Raw genomic sequence first — 18,079 nt, 5'->3', positions numbered from 1 at the left:
AGACAACTTAAAGCGCAAAAGGCAACAACAAAATCCGAGGTTGGCTGGTTGGGTTGGGTTGAGGCTGTGGATGGGTGTTGCCTGCTGCTGCTGCCGCTGCTGCTGCCAATGTTGGCCACGTTGCATGTCTACTTAAAAGTTTTTACAAAGCGCTGCTTATGGCACGTGCTGGATTGGGAGCTGGCAGGGCAGGGTAGCTGCCAAGCAAGCAAAGCGTATTAAAATACAAAGCAGCATCATTAAATGTTAAAAGTTGCCTTTGGGCAAAATGGCAGAGCGGAAAGCAGGCAAAAATAAAAAAAAACCAACTAAAACTAAAACAAAAAAAAAAATAAAAAAAAAAATAGAGAAAAGAAACTACAAGTGCCCGGACTCGGGCAGAAAAAACCACTTAAAACAACTACAACTGAAAACTATAGCTACAACTACGACGACGAGGAGGCAGCGACAGGCAAACGCGCAAGGACAATGCACAGCCAGGAAATTGCGCAGGTGAGCCAAGAGCCACGCCCAGCGACAGACAACCCCCCAGCCCCAGCCCAAGCTCAGCTTCACTCCAATAGCAAAAGCTAAAAGCAAGCTGTTAATAATTATAATTGAAAATGTGCCAAAGGCAAGCCAAAGCCGCAGCGACAGCCAAAGCCGCAGCCGCAGCCACATGGGAGACATTGCGTATACGCCGCGTATGAGAGTGTGCAGCGTGTCGTTGCCACAGATCGTTGCATGGCCGGCAGAGCATTGTCTTTAGCAATTATTACGTTTAATGCAGTGCACAAAGCAACTGCAATCAGCTGAAAATGTATTTGTGGCATCAAAAGCTGTTTTGGCTGCCTGCCAGCAGCCCAACAACAACAAAAACAAAAGCAGCTCACAACCCATTCCAGGCTATTGTCTTGACCAAGGACACGTTGCGGCAGCCGCACCTCGTTGAACAAGTCGGGCCGGGGAGGCGCGATTGACGCATTTGCAATTAACTGCGCCCACAAGTGCCGCACAGCCAGCGAGGCGGTCGAGCATAATTTGAGAAGTTTGCCAGCGGCCTCAAATTGTTGACGAATTCGCCGTCGTCTATTGTCAGCGCCTGTAATGCGTGTGGCACGTGCAACACGGTGCACGAACCCATTAAGCGCAGCCAGCGTTTGACCGCCATGTAATGCGATTTTGTTAAGCTGACAAGCAGGTTAAGTTCGAATCGCCTTTGTTCTCGTTAACTAGTGGCAACCACTGCAACCACCAGAAGCCACCGCAGCTACACTCCACAACAATAAACAACAACAATAAAGCAAGTGGATTTGTGCTGCAAGCAGATTGTTGTATCATAAATATGTGCATATAACTCAGTCCTTATAGGCAACTCAAACTGTGGCTGAAGCCAAGGCCAAAGAGCTGAAAGTGAACTCAAACTTCATGTCAACATTTGAGACTAAAGCTAAATAGTTAAAGGGAACCGTTAAAGTCCAACTTCTTCATGTTAAAATTGAAGGTTCAAGCTGAAGAATTGAAAGTGAACTTTAACCTGTTGTCAAAATTCAAGACATAAGGTAAAGGCTGAAGTACTCTTTAACTTCATGTAAACATTTTAGATTAATACTAAAGAGCTAAGGGGAACTTTAACTTCAGGTCAAAATTGAAGGCTAAGATAAAGCGAATCTAAATTTCATGTCAAACTTCAAAGCTTAAGCTAAAGTGAAATTTTAACTTTATGTCAAACCTCAAGGCGTAAAATAAAGAGTTATAGTATACTTTAACTTCAAGTCAAGATTTTAGATTAAAGCTAATGCTAAACGTAATGTCAAACTTCAATATTTCAGCTTATGAGCTAAGGTGAGTTTTAACTGATTGTCAAAATTCATGGTTAAATCTAAAAGCTAAAGTGAACTTGAACATAGTGTCAAACTTCAAAGCTGAGAAGTTTAGCCGCACGTCAAAATGAAAGGTTAAAGCTACAGATCTAAAGTGAAGATTAACTTCATACCAAATTTCAAGGTTCACGTCAACGTAACATGACCTCAGTATGCTACATTTTGACAATCAGTTAAGCAAGCTAGCGTTAAGCTGGCTGACATTCGATAAGAAATAAGTCCAAAAACGTGCTCAAAGAGGGTATTTTGTAGTCTCTACTCTAGTTGTTTGCTTGCATTTTGCATAAACTCCTTTTTATGGCTTAGGTTTATTGATATTTTCTTGGCTTTTGGCTAATTTGAATTCAATGCGGCTGCTTAATATTAAAGGGCACTAAAAAAATTCAAAAATGGCAGCGCAACGAAAATTATTTCACTTTTCGCAGGCGTCATAAATTGGAAAATAAAATTTTCATTTCAGTCGGTGTAATTATGTTTACGCCGCTTTATGGCATACAGAAGATCCAAGTGTGTGCGCGCGCGCGTGTGTGTGTGTGTGTGTAAAGATATTTTATAGCAAATTAAATTTTATTAGCGCACAGTGTGCGTTGACATTCTCTTTTCCGGATTACGTGTTACGGCTCAAGTAGATTATGGAAAGGTGTACAACTTTTACCTAAAGCGATTTGGAGGGGGGGAGCGAGAGTGGCTTGAGGGGCTGGGGAAGGGGTAAAAGTGGTTTGGGGTGCTGTCGTTTCGAGTAGTTGTCATTGTCATTGTCCTTATCAACGGCGACAACAAAAAGTTTTGCAAAACATCTTCTTACAAGTGCCAGGACATGCGTGCAGACAAAAAACAACTCTATGCCAGCTTCAGGTGCGCTGTGCGTGTGTCTGCGTGTGTGTGCGTGTACTATGTGTAACCTTTTGCTGCTGCCGGCATTATGATGAGTTTTGCTTTTGCCAGACTCTAAGGCTAAACTCGTAAATACCTTCATTATCGTTAAATCATGCTGAGAGCTGAACTCCCGCCACCCTTTGAACCGAACCGAACTGAACCAAAGCGAACCGAACTGAACTGAACTGAACTGAACTGAACTGAACTGAGCTGAGCCCAAGCCAACTGAACAAAACTCAGCTTGTGCCTTGCCTTTTATTTGCCCTTTATTTTCTAGGTCTGTTGCCGTACTTTTGCTGTCTCTACGGCTTTGTGCCCGGCTCATGTGGACTTTTAAATAGATTTAAATGCGCATTTAAATGAAATAAATGAACAGCATTTTCATGGGCCTTTCGCTCACATATTTGAATGGCAGTTCATATATATGTATTTTAGCCGAGTGCTCTTTGCCACACACACACACACACACACACACGCATACGTACACTTGCTGTAACTTTCACACTTTTCACAATTTTCCATTTCTTTTTTGCCGCTGCTGCTGCACCAGCTCATTTGTCAGACAGATAGCCCCGGCTCTGTGCCGCAGCTTTTATGCGACTTTCTTCACTTTTCTTTTTGCGCAAGTTTCTCGCGCACTTTTGATTCACGACCAACCGGAAATTGTGAAAAGATTTTCGCTAATGGCAAAACTTTCGCTTCATTTTTAACATTCACGCCTAATAGACTAGCAAATTAATATACAATCGAGGTACACCTGAAGGGCAAGCAGCATGAAAATAAATCAAAATAAGCACTGACTACATAATACCCTTCAGAATATGCATAAATAAATATGCGCCTACATATGCCGCATTCTGTGTGCGCTGCCTTTGATAATTTCTAGGGTATCGGTACATTTGCGGGCTGGGTATGTAATGCATACCATTAGCCAGGCCCGCCGCAATGATTTAATGAGCTGCGCCCCCAACAAACAGTCTGGCAGCGCTCCTCCCTTCCCTTCGGTGGGAGGCACATCCGCTAAGCAAAAACTTTGGCACCATAAAAATGCAATTAGATGAAATTTATTATGATTTTCGCAGGCATGTTAATTACAAATATTCATAAATTAGGACAGGCCGGTGACGTCACGGCCGCTGCCAAAATGCGTATCATGACTTATGCGAGACACACACACACACACACACACACACACCAGTGCACTCAGCTGCGAGTGTGTCTGTGTGTGTGTTTGTAAGGGCAAAACAAATTTTAATTAAAAACTCGATTCGTTGAAAAGTTGCGCACAACTTTCGCCTTTTGCCTGCTTGAGAACTTGAGAACTGTCGCTACGCAGGATACGCGCCTCCTGCCCGATTCTGCCCCGATTCTGCCCCATCCTGCACCTGTTTATGCATGTTAGCTGGCAGCCAATTTAAGAACTTAACTCGCTAAATGTAAAAATAATTGCCACTAAAAACAACCAAAAAAGCCAAAAGTTTTCTATGCACAAATAGCAAAAGTTTAGCTATCAAATGAACATGAATGCACAATGTGCTCCTCTGTGCCAGTGTGTGTGTATGCATGTGTGTGTGTGTATATGTATGTGTGACTGTGTGTGTGTGTGTCTCTGATTTAGTTATGCATTCATTTTGCTTTATGAACTTTTCATAGCTTTGGCACCCACAAAAAAGCCAAAGTGTGACCAATTGGATTTCTTATGAATGCAACTTTTGACTTTGCGGTCAAATAGGTTGCCAAAAAGTTAATATACCCCAGGCAAAATGAGCACAGAGATTTCTTTCTGTCCTGCAAAAGTCAAAGAGAAGCAACAAACTATTTGATAAAATATTAATAAACTTAACATGGCAATGGACAGCTGCAGTGTATAGCTTTTAATAAGCTCTTAAAACTAAAGAAAATATAAATAAAATATATACAAACAGACGGATGGACAGACAGATAGACGGGCATCGACTCAAAGGCGTCTCCTTCGGCATGCGTAACGTCCTATTACACTATTAACGAAAAATACAGGATATCTTCGGCACGCTGAAAACCTAACACATGTAGACATTTTACTTTTGCAAATATGTGAGAATAGTGAAGATCGTAAATGCTGAGTTTGATGAAAATATCTTTGAAAACAGAATATTTTGCCATATAAGAAACTACTTTTCGATCGATCTTTCTTATGGTAACTACTTGATATAGTGGTGCGATTTTGTTGATGCTGATCTAGAATATATAGGCTATATGCGATCGGAGATGTCTTCTTCTATGCTTAACACATTTCATGAGAAAATTATAATAACCTCTGCAAGGGTATACAAATAAAAAGGCTATGAAGTGACAATAAAAGTTTTCAGATACCTGGTAAAGTAATTGAACTTCAAATTCAAAACATTTCTTTCTTTTATATATATTGTATTTAAGATTGAAAGACAGATTATAAACATATAAACAACATATATAATCTAATTGATCTGTTTATTGGCTATCAGAAGAATGTTTATCAGAATATTTTTCTTTGTTAACAAAGAAGCATAACAAAATTCTTGGAAGTAATTTATTTGTGAATACGCAAACTGTGCGAGTCCAAGAGATTGTGGGTGCAAAACAAAGCGAAAGACCGTCAACTTGAGTATAATAAAATTCGTATAAAGAAGATTCGTTTAGTCAAAATGTTGTTGACCAAGCGAGAAAAACTAATTGTAGTTGACCTGCTACCCATATTCTTGACATATTTGGGTGATTACCCGTTGATATAGATATGTATATGGTATATACAGATATTAAAGGAATTTCGCCTTTTAATTAATATAGCAGGGTGCACAGCATAAGGATAAGATATTCCTCTTTTGTCTGCTCTCTACATCGATATTATTTTACTCGCTGAGCTCCTTTTGGTGGAGATACGAGAATCTTACCCGACGCATGTTCCATGTCGAGTTCTTTATTTGGCTGCTGGTTCTGTTGTTGTTTCACGCCGCAACAGGTAAATAATCGATTGGCTAGCACTTGAAGCTGATAATTAACAGATAACTAATACTGCATATAAAATATAACGATAAGGCCTCATTTATTACGGCTCTCGTGGGCTATCTGATGTATTGGGTATACATGGCGTATGAGGAATTAAAACAAAGCGGCTCTGCAACAGCGCCCGTGTCGCATGAAATCCATCTAACGTGTAGAAGCCACCACTTGCCGATCCCAGCACAGTCTGTTTGATGCTTTTAGCTTTTAGCCCAGAAACGAGAGATTTAATGTGCTTTATATGTTAATTGATAAATATAATACAGCTGATCAATTTTATAAACCAAGAAGTAGCGATAAGTGCAAGTGAGAGGGCGAAAGAGAGCACTAGATGTTGTGAGAGAAAAAGACTGACAGCTCCAATCATGCTGATAATAATACCATTATACCCTTTCGTAGGGTTTTATTAAACTGGCACGAGATATGTAACGCACAGAAAAGGCAGCTTTGGAATATATGTTCTGATAATTTTAAGGCCGCCCTCATATCTGCCTTTTTGTTGCAGGCAATATATATTTGAGCATCGGCCAGATCGGGCTACTATATCATAGGATAGATTGTTCGGAAATTGAGTTCTTGTTTGAGAAACTTTCTCTTTCGAGATATTTTAATATAACTTGTCATTTGTAAGCTTTATACTATCTGGAGGTTATCATAACCTAGACTTCTCAAAGCCCGTAAATCAGTATTAACATCCGCTTCGATACAAGTCTTAAGCTATCATAAAGATATGTTCAGCTTTAAAGCAAATCCTTGAGCAAAGTCGAGCTATTCATATCAATAAACGATCGAAAAATAAGTTTGAGTCTCAATATTCTCCTAACATATCTTTAACATCATATCAAATCGGACTGGTAGTGTATTCAATTTTCGCCGTGCCGAAGATAAGCGCTTTTTTTCTGTTGTTTATTAACTGTTGTGCTAATTTCAGTTCAGAAATTTCAGTTTGCCTTCAATTGTTGAGACGAAATGACGAAATTTTGCAAGCAACATATACTCATTGCAATTGGCCCGATTGTCATGGGCATGTCCCTGGCCACATTTGCTATGGATTCATATTGTAAGTGTATTGTTAGTCCAATATGGAATTTGGCTAATATCTGATTAGATTTGAGGCAGGAGTTCCTGGCCGTTATTCGTGCGCTGCAGGTGATGGCAACTGTTTCGCTGCTCTTTGGAGTTCTTAAAAAGGAAAAGCTGCATAAGGATAAATTTCTGCTCTTCTGGTTGATCATTACGTCCATCTTCTTTGGTGTAGCGTGCTATTTTTGTTTGGGATTTATAACTGATGATTTATTTGAATCATTTTATGACTTTGGGGTGTTCCTGCTGGCGTTGCTGGTTTTGTTACTTCTATTGGGCGGCACAGGTAAGAAAGTTAATCAACAGCAATCCTAATCTGTTACGTTCAAAGTATCACTCGAATGACTAATGAAATAACTGACGAAATTGCAGCGTTTCTGGGCTACCTGATGTACTACGTGTACCAAGAGTATGCGAGGCTCCGGACAGAAAACTCAGAATCAACAGCTGCGGCAAGTGAGAGAAATGCAGTCGTAGAAACCAAGGAGCCGCCCCCGACATATGAAAGTACTGGAAATTTAACTGTCTCAATACAGAATTAATGCATTCATTTCTAATATTAATTGAGATATAATATTTCATATTAATCAAAAACTGCAATAAAATGTTGTGATAACAAGAGTATCAGAGAGAGAGAGAGGGAGAGAGAGAGACATTTATAGAACAGTTCAATAAAGATAAATATATACTCGTACACTTCATAATCAGCTGTATATATTGATTAACGCTCATCGTTCAGTTCAGTTAGCTTTGAATCGATGAGTTAAAATGTTGTATATCAAGCGATACATGGAAATAGCCATTGGGCTTTCGGTATTTGGACTGACAATGGCTACAAATGTGCTGCCCTTTGGCTGTAAGGTCTAAATAGGCTGTGAGTCGACACCTTTTCATACAGAGTTCTCTTTTTCGCTGGCTAGTTAATCGGAAGCTGGAGCAAATACGTCTACTGCAGTTCTCGGCGACTTTGGTGCAGATCTTTGGAGTATTGCGTGCACATCAACAGCATAAGTATAAGTTTCTGCTCGTCTGGCTGGTTGTCACCTCGGTCAGCCTGGTCGCTACGCTCTATGCTGGCTTGAGGGAGCTCACGGATCGTAGCTCCATTCTTGGGGCGGCATTAGCTTGGTCGCTTGCTGGTGAGCATTAAACGGCGACTGTGTCCTGCTCTTCGTGATTTTTGGCTTATGTGTGCATCTATTATTTCAGGTTTTGTTGCTGCTTTGCTGAACATCATGTACAATCGTTATGTGGAAATGACAATTGGAGCTGCAGAAACGGACACGGAAATCCTTCAGACCGTTCAGACGCCGGTATTTGAGACAAAAAAACCGGTGAATAGTTTTATTTAAGTCTGAGAAATAAATTCAAATGCAACTTCAACAATTAAGAAAGTGTTACACAGTTTTTATTTAGCTGGATGCCTTTTTCACGTATATTAACTAAAGTATTCAAATTGCTAATAGTTAATAAAATAAAGTAGCCTTAAAAACGCGTGGCAAAGAAACCAAGACACACACACACTCATGTGCAGCCATAAACAAAGGCCGCGCAAAAGTTTGACGGCGAAAACTAATTTTGAAATTTGTGCCTCATAAGTGCCAAATGCTACGCAAAGGAACAGGAAACTCTACAAAATGAACTCGACTGCCACAAAATGTCGAAAGCTCGAGCGCAGAGTTGCAAACTACATTCAAAGCAATTGATTGGAGTGCACCTATACATAGCCAAGCAGATGTATGTACAATAATTAGGCGACTTTTGGCCAATGCTGGCTGTGGGAGAGGGGCAGGCGGCAAGTGTGCCGAAAGTGTGGCAGGATCGTCAGCAACGCAACGCAACGCAACGCATTTCCCTTATGTGTTAATTTTAATTAAAAACTGTCTGTTTCCATGTGCCGCCCGCCACTTGGCGCTCAGAAGTTGCCGCAAAGTTTGCCAAATTTGCTGCTGCTCCAATTTGCATTTTTGGCAAAGCCAATGCCAGAGACCAAGCGGCAGCCAATGCTGAATTTATGTTATCAAATTAAATTTTGTACAAATGTGACAAGCGCACTTGCATAAATTACTCGAGTCCAAATTTAATTTGTGCGCAGCAGCATTTCCCTGCCTTAAATGCGCTCATTTGGCAACAAACCAGCTGAATAACTTTTCTAATACACAACAAAAAACTCGACAAGTTGTAAGAAAAACAGCTCAAGAAAAAATAATAATCAAGACAATTATTCCCGGAAGTGCTGGAAAGTTGAAAATATCAAAATGACCCCTGCGAAATGAGCGCGAATAAAAAAAGAAGCCCCAGCGGCGGAGCAGTAAACTTAGAGCTGCAAACACTTTACTGGCGCCATCTATTGATGGGCAGTATAGGTTTAAAGGTTGATGAAGCTTTTTTTTTACTATTTTTCTTTAAGCTAATGCATCTCTTAACATTTAATTGTCGTTTATTTAATAAACTTAAAATCAATACCCGAAACATATTAATTTATTAGTTCTGTTAAATTAAAGCAAAAGCTTTGGCTAAGCTAAGGTTAGGGAAGGTCGCCAAACTTTAAAACGTTGTTTATATTTTTCGAAACAATAAACAAAATTGTGGATTATCAACATTTCTTCAAAGTTGTTATCTTATCTTGTCCCTAATATTCCAGGTACTGATACATTTTTTGCGTCATTTATTATCTTAAAAGCTTTTCGCAATCAATTTCACGTACAACGAATTTCATGTTGAAACGTAAAGTTATCAATAAAAAAAAGCATTTTAAAATGTAGTTAAAAACTTATAATAAGCTTTATATATACTCTTTATTATAGTTATACTATGTTTATCTTTCTATCATATTGGGAGAATTATTGAAGGGAGAAGGCCTAAGAACAAATTTCTCTCTTTCTCCCTCTCTTGCTCTCTCTCCCCATATCCATCTTTTTCCCTATCTCTTAATCTCTCTCTCTCTCTCTCTCTCTCTTTCCTTTTGTCTTCTTATCTATCAGTACTTGTGATCAGATATAAATTTCATATCGATTGTTCTCTCTCTCCCGCTCTTACTCGCCCTGCCTCGCTATTTTACACTCTCCCTGCATTTTTTCTCCCTGTTTGCTTATCAAGAACTCAGCTTATCGTTGTCGAATACAAAAAAACATTTGATCGATTCTGTTGGGTTAATATTTGGCAATGAGACGGCGTCATTTGGAGCTGCTGCATCGGGAATATGTCAAATCATTGAGACGAAATAACGACATTTGGCCAGCATTTGGGCACGTATTTATTTGGCTAAAGCGTGGCATAAAAATTGTATTAAACTGGTATTAAAATCATGGCCTGTCTATGGACAGCGTTGGGCATGCGATGACACAACTCGAAATCGACACAGTAAAATGGCCATTAAAATAATAAGGAGACCCCAATGGCCGACAGACGAACCGACTGACTGCCCCACACAGCCAGCTAATGGCCAGGCAATGATCACAATGTGCGTGCATGTGTGTGTGTATGTGTGCTTAAATATGAGCAGCACGTGCCGCAGACCCACAATGAACTGAACGTAAAGCAATTCGTGACCCGGTCAGCCTCTAGTACTTATGCAAATAATTTACATGGTTTGTGAGCCGTGCTTAGTGGTCAGCAGTTGGCTTAATAAGCACCAGGATTTTGGTCAACCGCATACTGCTTGCTTTTTGCTGGCTGCCTTAAATGGGCTTAAACTTAACAGGCAGACAAAACTTGAACGCTTTGCCTGTGGCTCGGCGATTAGCTGAGGGGGCGGCAGCCACGTTGCAAGCAATTCATTAGCTGTCAACTTCAACCCATTGACGAGCCACTCAAAATATGGCCAACTGTCTGCCGCTGATGAGCTGTGAGCTGTGGCCATCTCGCTGGCCATTTGGGCTGATTGCCAACAACATTAACGATGGCGTTCCATGGCACAATCCATGCTGTTGTTGACAAGTGCAAGTTTTCAATTAACGACAACGCGACAATTGAATGCCATCAAATTAAAGCCATAAGGAGTAACAACATGGAGCTGACTCTGGTTACGGCCTGTCAGACGACTTGATATGGCCATAAATTATGCGCCAGGCAGCTGACAGTTAATAGGGCAACATGCCACAGACCCACTAACTTGGCCCACACGGGCTAACATGCTAAGCAGCAGGCGCGCGCGATTATCTTAATTTATTCACGAGACCAGTGGTCAGTATGCGTGTGTGTGTGCTGGTGTGTGTGTGTATGCAGCTGGGAAAATAAATATAAATTGCAAAAACTGTCAAAGCCAAAGGCACACAAAAAAAAAGGGAATGCAATGAAAAGCTTCGAGAGTCCAAAGGCAATAGTTGTTGTTGCTGCGGCTGCTTCTGCCACAAGTTGAGTGTGCGTGTGTGTTTGTGTGTGTTTTTGGCACAATAAGGAAATTTTTATCGCTGCCGCATTTGACATTTGAAGTATGCGCTGCAAAATTTATTGTTGAACCTCCCTATTTTGCTTGTTTCAATACAAAACCGATAAAGCCCCCGAACCAAAAAAGAAAAAACTTTGCCCTTTTGCGCCTTGGAATTTCAATTTCGATTCCAGCTTTAAAACTCTGCCATTGATTGCTGCTGCTGTTGCCTAAAAAATGAAAATAAATACACAAAATACTCAACAATTGGCAAGCGAAAGCAAAATTTGTGTTTCGAGTAGTTTGTCCAGCTGAAAAGCGAATGGTCAGCGGCAGGAGAGGTGAGGGCGTGGTGGGGGACTGGAAGCTTGTAGGGTAAGTGAGGCTTCTTTTGAATATACCTGTTGAAATATAGTTTTCCCATACCAATTTTCTAAATGCACGCAAAAGTCAAAAGCAACAAATGATGCCGCACGCAGCGCAGCGATGGCCCTGAGGGGAAAATGGGAGACATCGCAGCAGGAGGGGGCGGAGCGGGGCGGGGCGGGGCGGGGCGGGGCTGTGTGACAGGATGCCAAGAGACAGAACTGTCATTGATTGTCACACATTGTGAGCCCAGGGGAAACGCGTTGTTCTCTCATTCTCTCTCTCTCTCTCTCTATGCATGATTTGTATGGCTGTCTCGCTTTCATCTCTGATTGCTGACGCCATTGCAAGATTGTAATTGTGCGTGTTGCTGTAGCTGTTATTGTTGTTGTTGTTGTTGTTGTTGATTATGGCTGGCAGCAATCAGCTTATAAATATTGCATGGACTCCACAGTAAAACGATTGAAAAACAATGCGCTGAGAGACGCCAAGTGGTTCAATAATGCAAACGCAATGCACTGCGAAACAAAGCATAGAAAAGCACGCCCCTTCCTGCAGGCCGCGTCGTGTCCTTGTCGGGACTCTTTATCGGGCAGGCTAACAATGACAGCAGTGCCACCTGCCACCTGCCACTTGCCACCTGGCCACCAAATCAACACGCTTGCATTTGGCCGTTTCGCTTGCCACGTGACGTCAATGCAAAATGAGCGGCAATTGCAACGATGCGTATACGCAATGTGCCCAAAAAGTTGTTTGGCTCGCGTTAGCAACTTACGCATCACATTTACATAACAATAGCCGGCATTTGCACCGTCCCGCCCCGCTTCTACTCTCTGCACAGAGCCCAACTTGCGCTAAGTGTGACAATAAATTGCTGTCAACTTTTATTTATCTATAGCCTGGCCATTTCCTGTGTGCGTTTCAAGACCAGAAACTTTGTCAGACGCAAGCACAGTAACAACAACAAAAACTACAACAAGAACAACAAAAACAACAATAACAACAATTACAGCAATGCGAAGAGCAACAAGCTTTGGCCTTGCAGGCTAAACGACTGGAGCCTACTCTAAAGTACTCTATTCTATGCCAAGAACAACTTTTAAATACGGGCAAATGTTTCTTTAGATAACAAATATTTTTCATATTTTATGATATTCTCCCTCATTTTTCTGTGATGTACTGTAAAGTTATTATATAGATTATTAAAATATATTTTTAATTGAACAAACTTTAACCCAACTTTGCTTTTCGAAGTTAAAGTATTCTTTTTAGCTCGGATATTAAATAATAGTTAAACATACTTTAACGTACTCTTTATCATGCCCAGCAGCCTCTACTTTAGAGTACTTTTTTATATGCCATACATTTGTACATATATTTGAACACCTTAGTTCCTATATACCATATTTTATTCTGAAACTTAGTTAAGAGTAGAGTAGACAGCTGAGTTTGTAATCTGCTTGTATATAATATTAAAGCAAATTTCATTATTTAATTGAACATATTTCATATTCCAAATACTGTACGAACCCCATCTACAAACTATTCAAAAGTATTGAAGATATAGAACTTTCTATGCGCTGCTCTAAAAAGTATGCTATATATTTTTTACTATTAATTTCTGACTTATATAGAGTATATATGGAGTAGTATCATGGCCCTTCGAAATATAAATATATTACTATGACGGTAAATGTCTACCTTTTACATACATTATGAAAAATATCTCTATTTTAGCTATTTTTATTATAGGTTAGGGTACGTCTACTTCATCTTTTTCAATTTTCAACCGCACGCTCAGCAGCTGCGGTCCAAATGACGCTTGGCAAGTGCGCTTTATTACCTTTTTTTCACTTTTGCAAATACGTTTTTCTTTTGCTGCTGTTGTTGTTGTTGTTGTTGTTGTTGTCGTAAGCCACTTTTTTTCCCAGGGTTCATTGTCTTTTTGACCAGACACCAAAGTGCCAGCGAGCGTCTGGCGGACGCACGTGTGTGTCTGTGTGCGTGAATCCTTTTACGCGCTGGCACACGTGTGCGCGTGAGTGTGCGTGAGTGTGTGTGTGTGTTGAATTTGTATGCCTCGCGTGTGCGTGGCAAACAAATAACACACAAAAGGGCAAAGCCAATGGCAATGGCAAAGCGCAACGCGCTTTCCCCGCGTCCATCTCTGGGGCATAATTTGCGTTTAATGAATTGTGCAAAAAGATTTTTATTCACTTAGCTGCACACACACACACACACATACAGATAAACACACAGACAGAAAGAGGGCAGCGGAGAGAACACACACATATACACACACACACACACACACACACATGTCTGCACACAGGGACATAAGCCGCTTAGCCGTCATTTTGGCATAGCAAATTGAAAGAACTCGCACACATTTTTGACAATCGGCTAATTCCTCTTTATTCCCGATTGCTTTTCGATCAATTATTTAGTCATTAATGTTATTCAGAATGCGTCGCAGTTTGATCGATAAATGTGCCGCCCATTAAAATGTGAAATTCCCTAGAAAATTTGTGGAATCTAAATAATGGACAAGCCGTCCAAATAAACGTAATGAACTCAGCTCAGCCAGGTCCCGGCCATTTGACAGACAGCGCACAGCCATTGTTTGGTAACTTGGCCGAAATATGCTGGATAAGGCCATTAAACATTGCTGCGAAAATACGTCTGGGGGCAGGCCAGATTTAATTTACGTTTACCTGGAAAAACTTTAGAAATCTTGCAAAAATATGCCTGAACCACAAATCGCATTAAAATTTATGTCTCAATGCTGTAATTTTTCTCGTTTAATAGAAATGGGAAAGAAAAACTTAAAGCTTTACGGCTGTTGCCCTGGCGAACAACAACAAAGAACAACTTAAAGCGCTCGTTTAGCACTTGAAGCTGGCCATTACTCGCACACACACACATACACACACACACACAAACACTCACTCACAGCAGCTGTCAGTTCATCATTTCGAGTGCAACAACAACAACAACAACAATACTTAACACCACATCAACTTAAGATGATAGCCGGCGTGACAACAACACACACCAACTTTTCAAGATATGCGAACAGTAACAAAAGGCAGCACAAACACAGGCGCATAAATAAAAACACCAACAGATAGAGAGAGAGAGAGAGAGAGAGAGAGAGAGAGAGAGAGAGAGAGAGGGAGACGGAGCGAGCGGAAGCTGTAATTTACACAGCCGCTTCGCGTGCCTCAACGTGAACGGCGCATACATTTCGCTGATATCGGCCGCGTTGGTTCCGCCCATTTCACGCCTTTATCTGACGTCCTTAGATGCGTGCCAAATACCCTGTAACCGCGACAAAACGGGGCATATAACTGACTAAGAAAAGTCTATTTATTTAATTATGTTTTAAAAGACCATACAAATGCTTAAAAAATATAAATAAATATTATAATTGCCGATGACATTTAATAAAATAAAATTTGATCACCGGCTTTTGGTTATACCCTATTTAAGAACAGATTCAACTGCCACGCAACCACGACTTCAACAACATCTCAAAATTGACCACCTTGCTGGCGCGTGGTATATTCTAGTCGATCAATGTGCATTTGGCGTTTTTTTCAGCACTTTGATACTCATTTTGATGCTGCTGTGCAACATCGTTGTCTTTTGGCTCGTGTCGATTGTCGCCTTCCGTTGTGGCCCAATCATTTTACGTCCCATAAAACATAAATAGAAATCGATGCTCGGGCCGCGTATCCTTGTACCCACGCTCCCCCTATTAGACCAGCCCCAGCCTCAGCCCCAGCGTCAGCCCCAGCCGCGGCTCTCAAGTCCCAACCACAGGCATTGGCAGTTTCATTGCCATTTCGATTGTCATTGTTTCGTCTGCCCAGCAACAATTTGAATTACCACCAAAAAAAAAAAACACAAAATAGAGGAAAAACAGAAGGAAAATCGCCGGCAAAGGTTGAGCGGGCGCGGCGTAAGCGCTGCGCGGGGGGCACTTGGCGTATGTCGCACGTAGTATCTGTCGTCTGTCCCTCATTTTGTTGTTTTTGTTTTTGTTTTTGGTTGATTGTAGCCGTCCTTGTCTCGGCATCGTAACGCGCTCCCCAGGGCAACATTTGGCGGTTTTTTCCAGCCCGTGGCATGGTGGCAAGTCTATAATGCAGCATTATTTTATGTCGAGCCAAGCAATTTATTAAATTTTCTCCCTGGCTGCCTCTCATGTCTGCCCCTATTTCGTGTCCCTATTTCATTTTGGTTTTAGGTTTTGCAGTTTGGCTTTTTTTCTGGTTTTATTTATTTATTTTTTGTTTTTTTTTTCTTTTTTTTTTGGGTTTAGCTTTTCAGTCGTGTTGAAGCATTTTATGGCTCCTTTGGCGTATATCAATAAATTTTTAATACATATGATAAAGTGCGTCAAATGATGATTGAAATTGGGCTTCAATTTCCATGCTGTATTCCCCAGCGATATCTTCTGTAAATGTTGTTGCAACTTGGCTAAGTTGATTTGGCCAACTCGCAAAGGTTGTTCCATTTGAGCCGAGTGCTCAATGCACTAAATTCGAATCACATTTTGCCTTTTATGTGCCTGCTCTATCTCTGTCTCCCTTTCACTTTCTTTAAGTCTATCTCTCTCTCTCTCTCTCTCTCTCATTCTCTATAGCTGATATCTTGTGCATTTTGCTTTGCCATTTGCATGGCCAGCAAAAGTGATAAGAAAAATGCAATTTTCAGCGCACATGTGACAAAAGTTGAATGTTGAGTGTGTGATTTGAAAAGGGGCGGGCGGAGAGAGTGGGGGGGGGGTGTAGCTGCCACTAAGCAGCTTAGCAACAGCTGAGCAAAGTCTGCCTGCTGCCTTTCAAGCAGTGCCCAATTCAATTGGCCCAATCAAATCAATGGCAATTCCACTAAATTTGTGATTTTTATGCAAATTTAAACGAAATATTTGCATAGAGCAAGTCATTTTGGCGGCGGTGTGAGAAGAGGGGCTGGAGACAGGGAGTGCCATCGATTGTGGCCACGCCCACCACTTTCGCCGTCCGTCAGCCCAAAAATGTAATTGGCCGTGTGTGTGCGAATCAACCAACCTCTCTCCGTCACACACACATTTAATTACAGCACCGTTGGCAATAATTTATAATGCTAATTAAAATTTGGAACACGCACCCACACACACACACACACACATGGATAGCCGCACGCACACACGCTTAAATAACCAGGGGTAGGAGAGACGCCGCTGGCATTGAAAATTTTCATTTACATGCAGACTACAACTCACACACACACAGTTAGACAGTCACGTACGTGTGTGTGTGTATGTGTGTATGTGACCTTTATCAATCAAATGTTAATTAAGTTTCAAGTCAGGCAAAGGCAAATGCCCAAACAACTAACAATTCCCACAGTCTGATAAAATATTAAATTGTTAGCCCCTTTCCCCCCCCTCCCCCCATATAAGGCTTTGGAACAAAATTATTGCGTATACGTCGCGTGTAATGGCAAAATGCAAAAAGTAAAATGCGCATTAAATAAAATTGGCCACTTGCTATACAACATCTTAGGCTCGAAGCGCAATACAAAAGCGCAACCGGAAACGGAAATGCTCTGCAGCACGTGACGTTCGCCTGCTATCTCTCTCTCTCGCTCGCCCGCTCTTCCCCTCTCTGCCTCGTAACTAACGCCATCTATGACAATGTCTGGCTTGTTTGTAATGGTTTTTTGGTTAACATGCGCACAGATTGATGCGTGGCCAAATTGTAGACAGCCGCAAATTGTGGCAATTTCGGTTGCTGTCAACGCACACATGCCCCAGCGAGATGGTGGCACGTTTTTATGCCCTTGTGCATTCAAGGAGACATCGCCAACAGCATAGAGTATATATATATGTATATATATATACAAATTACTGATCATGATGGCTTACAGAGTAGATGTAGCCGAGTCTATGTCTGTTAAAGAAAGGAAGTCTTTGGTCAGATCGGTTAAGTATATCATAACACTTTTTCTTTTACAGATATTACATTTTCTAACGCTCCCAATATTTAATTGACTAATAATAGACCAAATAATAGGCATAATAAATATATCGTGCACCAGCTCAGCTCCTTTTGCGAGAGTATTCAAGCTGTCGCAACGCGACATATAACTCTTCTTTAGTTTTGTGCTCGTCCAGCGGCATACAAATGGCCAAACAATAGTCTGCCGCTCGTGCCAAGAAGGCAGCAGCAAAACTTGCCACAAGCAGCTGCACAAAAGTCGAAGCCGGATGCCTTGCTGTGGCTTGTCCTGCACGTCGTCGTCAGTTGTCTGGCTGTCAGACTGTCAGTCAGACAGACTGCCAGACTAAACGGGCGACAGGGAGCCATATTTTAGTCATATGCCCTGGCTCGGTTATGCATCGGATTGCAATTCGGTTAGCCAGCAATTTGACCACTTTATAAAATCAAATTAAAATCCAATAAATTTAACTAAAATGCTGTCCAAAAGTGAATATTACTTAAGTGTGTTGACT

The 18,079-nt window shown here is 41.1% G+C and overlaps 2 protein-coding genes and 1 long non-coding RNA gene across 4 annotated transcripts in view; 2 read left to right on the top strand and 1 right to left on the bottom strand.

Moving 5' to 3' along the window:
* LOC135431799 (uncharacterized) overlaps positions 1–18,079 on the bottom strand; it is a 79,367-nt gene that overhangs the window by 13,778 nt on the left and 47,510 nt on the right. The window lies entirely within an intron of this gene.
* Positions 6,688–7,460, top strand: LOC135431796 (uncharacterized). The gene is made up of 3 exons (XM_064687124.1): positions 6,688–6,816; positions 6,865–7,125; positions 7,212–7,460. Exons 1-3 carry the CDS (start codon positions 6,726–6,728, stop codon positions 7,379–7,381), a joined length of 522 nt encoding a protein of 173 aa, XP_064543194.1. The 5' UTR covers positions 6,688–6,725; the 3' UTR covers positions 7,382–7,460.
* On the top strand, positions 7,557–8,233 carry LOC135431868 (uncharacterized). Its single transcript, XM_064687215.1, has 3 exons — positions 7,557–7,695; positions 7,760–7,978; positions 8,049–8,233. Exons 1-3 carry the CDS (start codon positions 7,608–7,610, stop codon positions 8,189–8,191), a joined length of 450 nt encoding a protein of 149 aa, XP_064543285.1. The 5' UTR covers positions 7,557–7,607; the 3' UTR covers positions 8,192–8,233.

Source organism: Drosophila montana, unplaced genomic scaffold, assembly GCF_035044405.1.
Source record: "Drosophila montana isolate Dmon_TW-CO22-7 unplaced genomic scaffold, ASM3504440v1 contig_3200_1, whole genome shotgun sequence".
In the NCBI taxonomy this organism is placed as follows: domain Eukaryota; kingdom Metazoa; phylum Arthropoda; class Insecta; order Diptera; family Drosophilidae; genus Drosophila; species Drosophila montana.
This window is presented reverse-complemented; position numbering and strand designations above follow the sequence as displayed.

Coding starts and splice junctions, on each gene's coding strand:
- LOC135431868 (XM_064687215.1), top strand. CDS start 7,608: ATGTTGTATATCAAGCGATACATGGAAATAGCCATTGGGCTTTCGGTA. Junction 7,696..7,759: donor AAATGTGCTGCCCTTTGGCT/GTAAGGTCTAAA, acceptor TTCGCTGGCTAG/TTAATCGGAAGCTGGAGCAA. Junction 7,979..8,048: donor ATTAGCTTGGTCGCTTGCTG/GTGAGCATTAAA, acceptor CTATTATTTCAG/GTTTTGTTGCTGCTTTGCTG.
- LOC135431796 (XM_064687124.1), top strand. CDS start 6,726: ATGACGAAATTTTGCAAGCAACATATACTCATTGCAATTGGCCCGATT. Junction 6,817..6,864: donor ATTTGCTATGGATTCATATT/GTAAGTGTATTG, acceptor ATATCTGATTAG/ATTTGAGGCAGGAGTTCCTG. Junction 7,126..7,211: donor ACTTCTATTGGGCGGCACAG/GTAAGAAAGTTA, acceptor ACGAAATTGCAG/CGTTTCTGGGCTACCTGATG.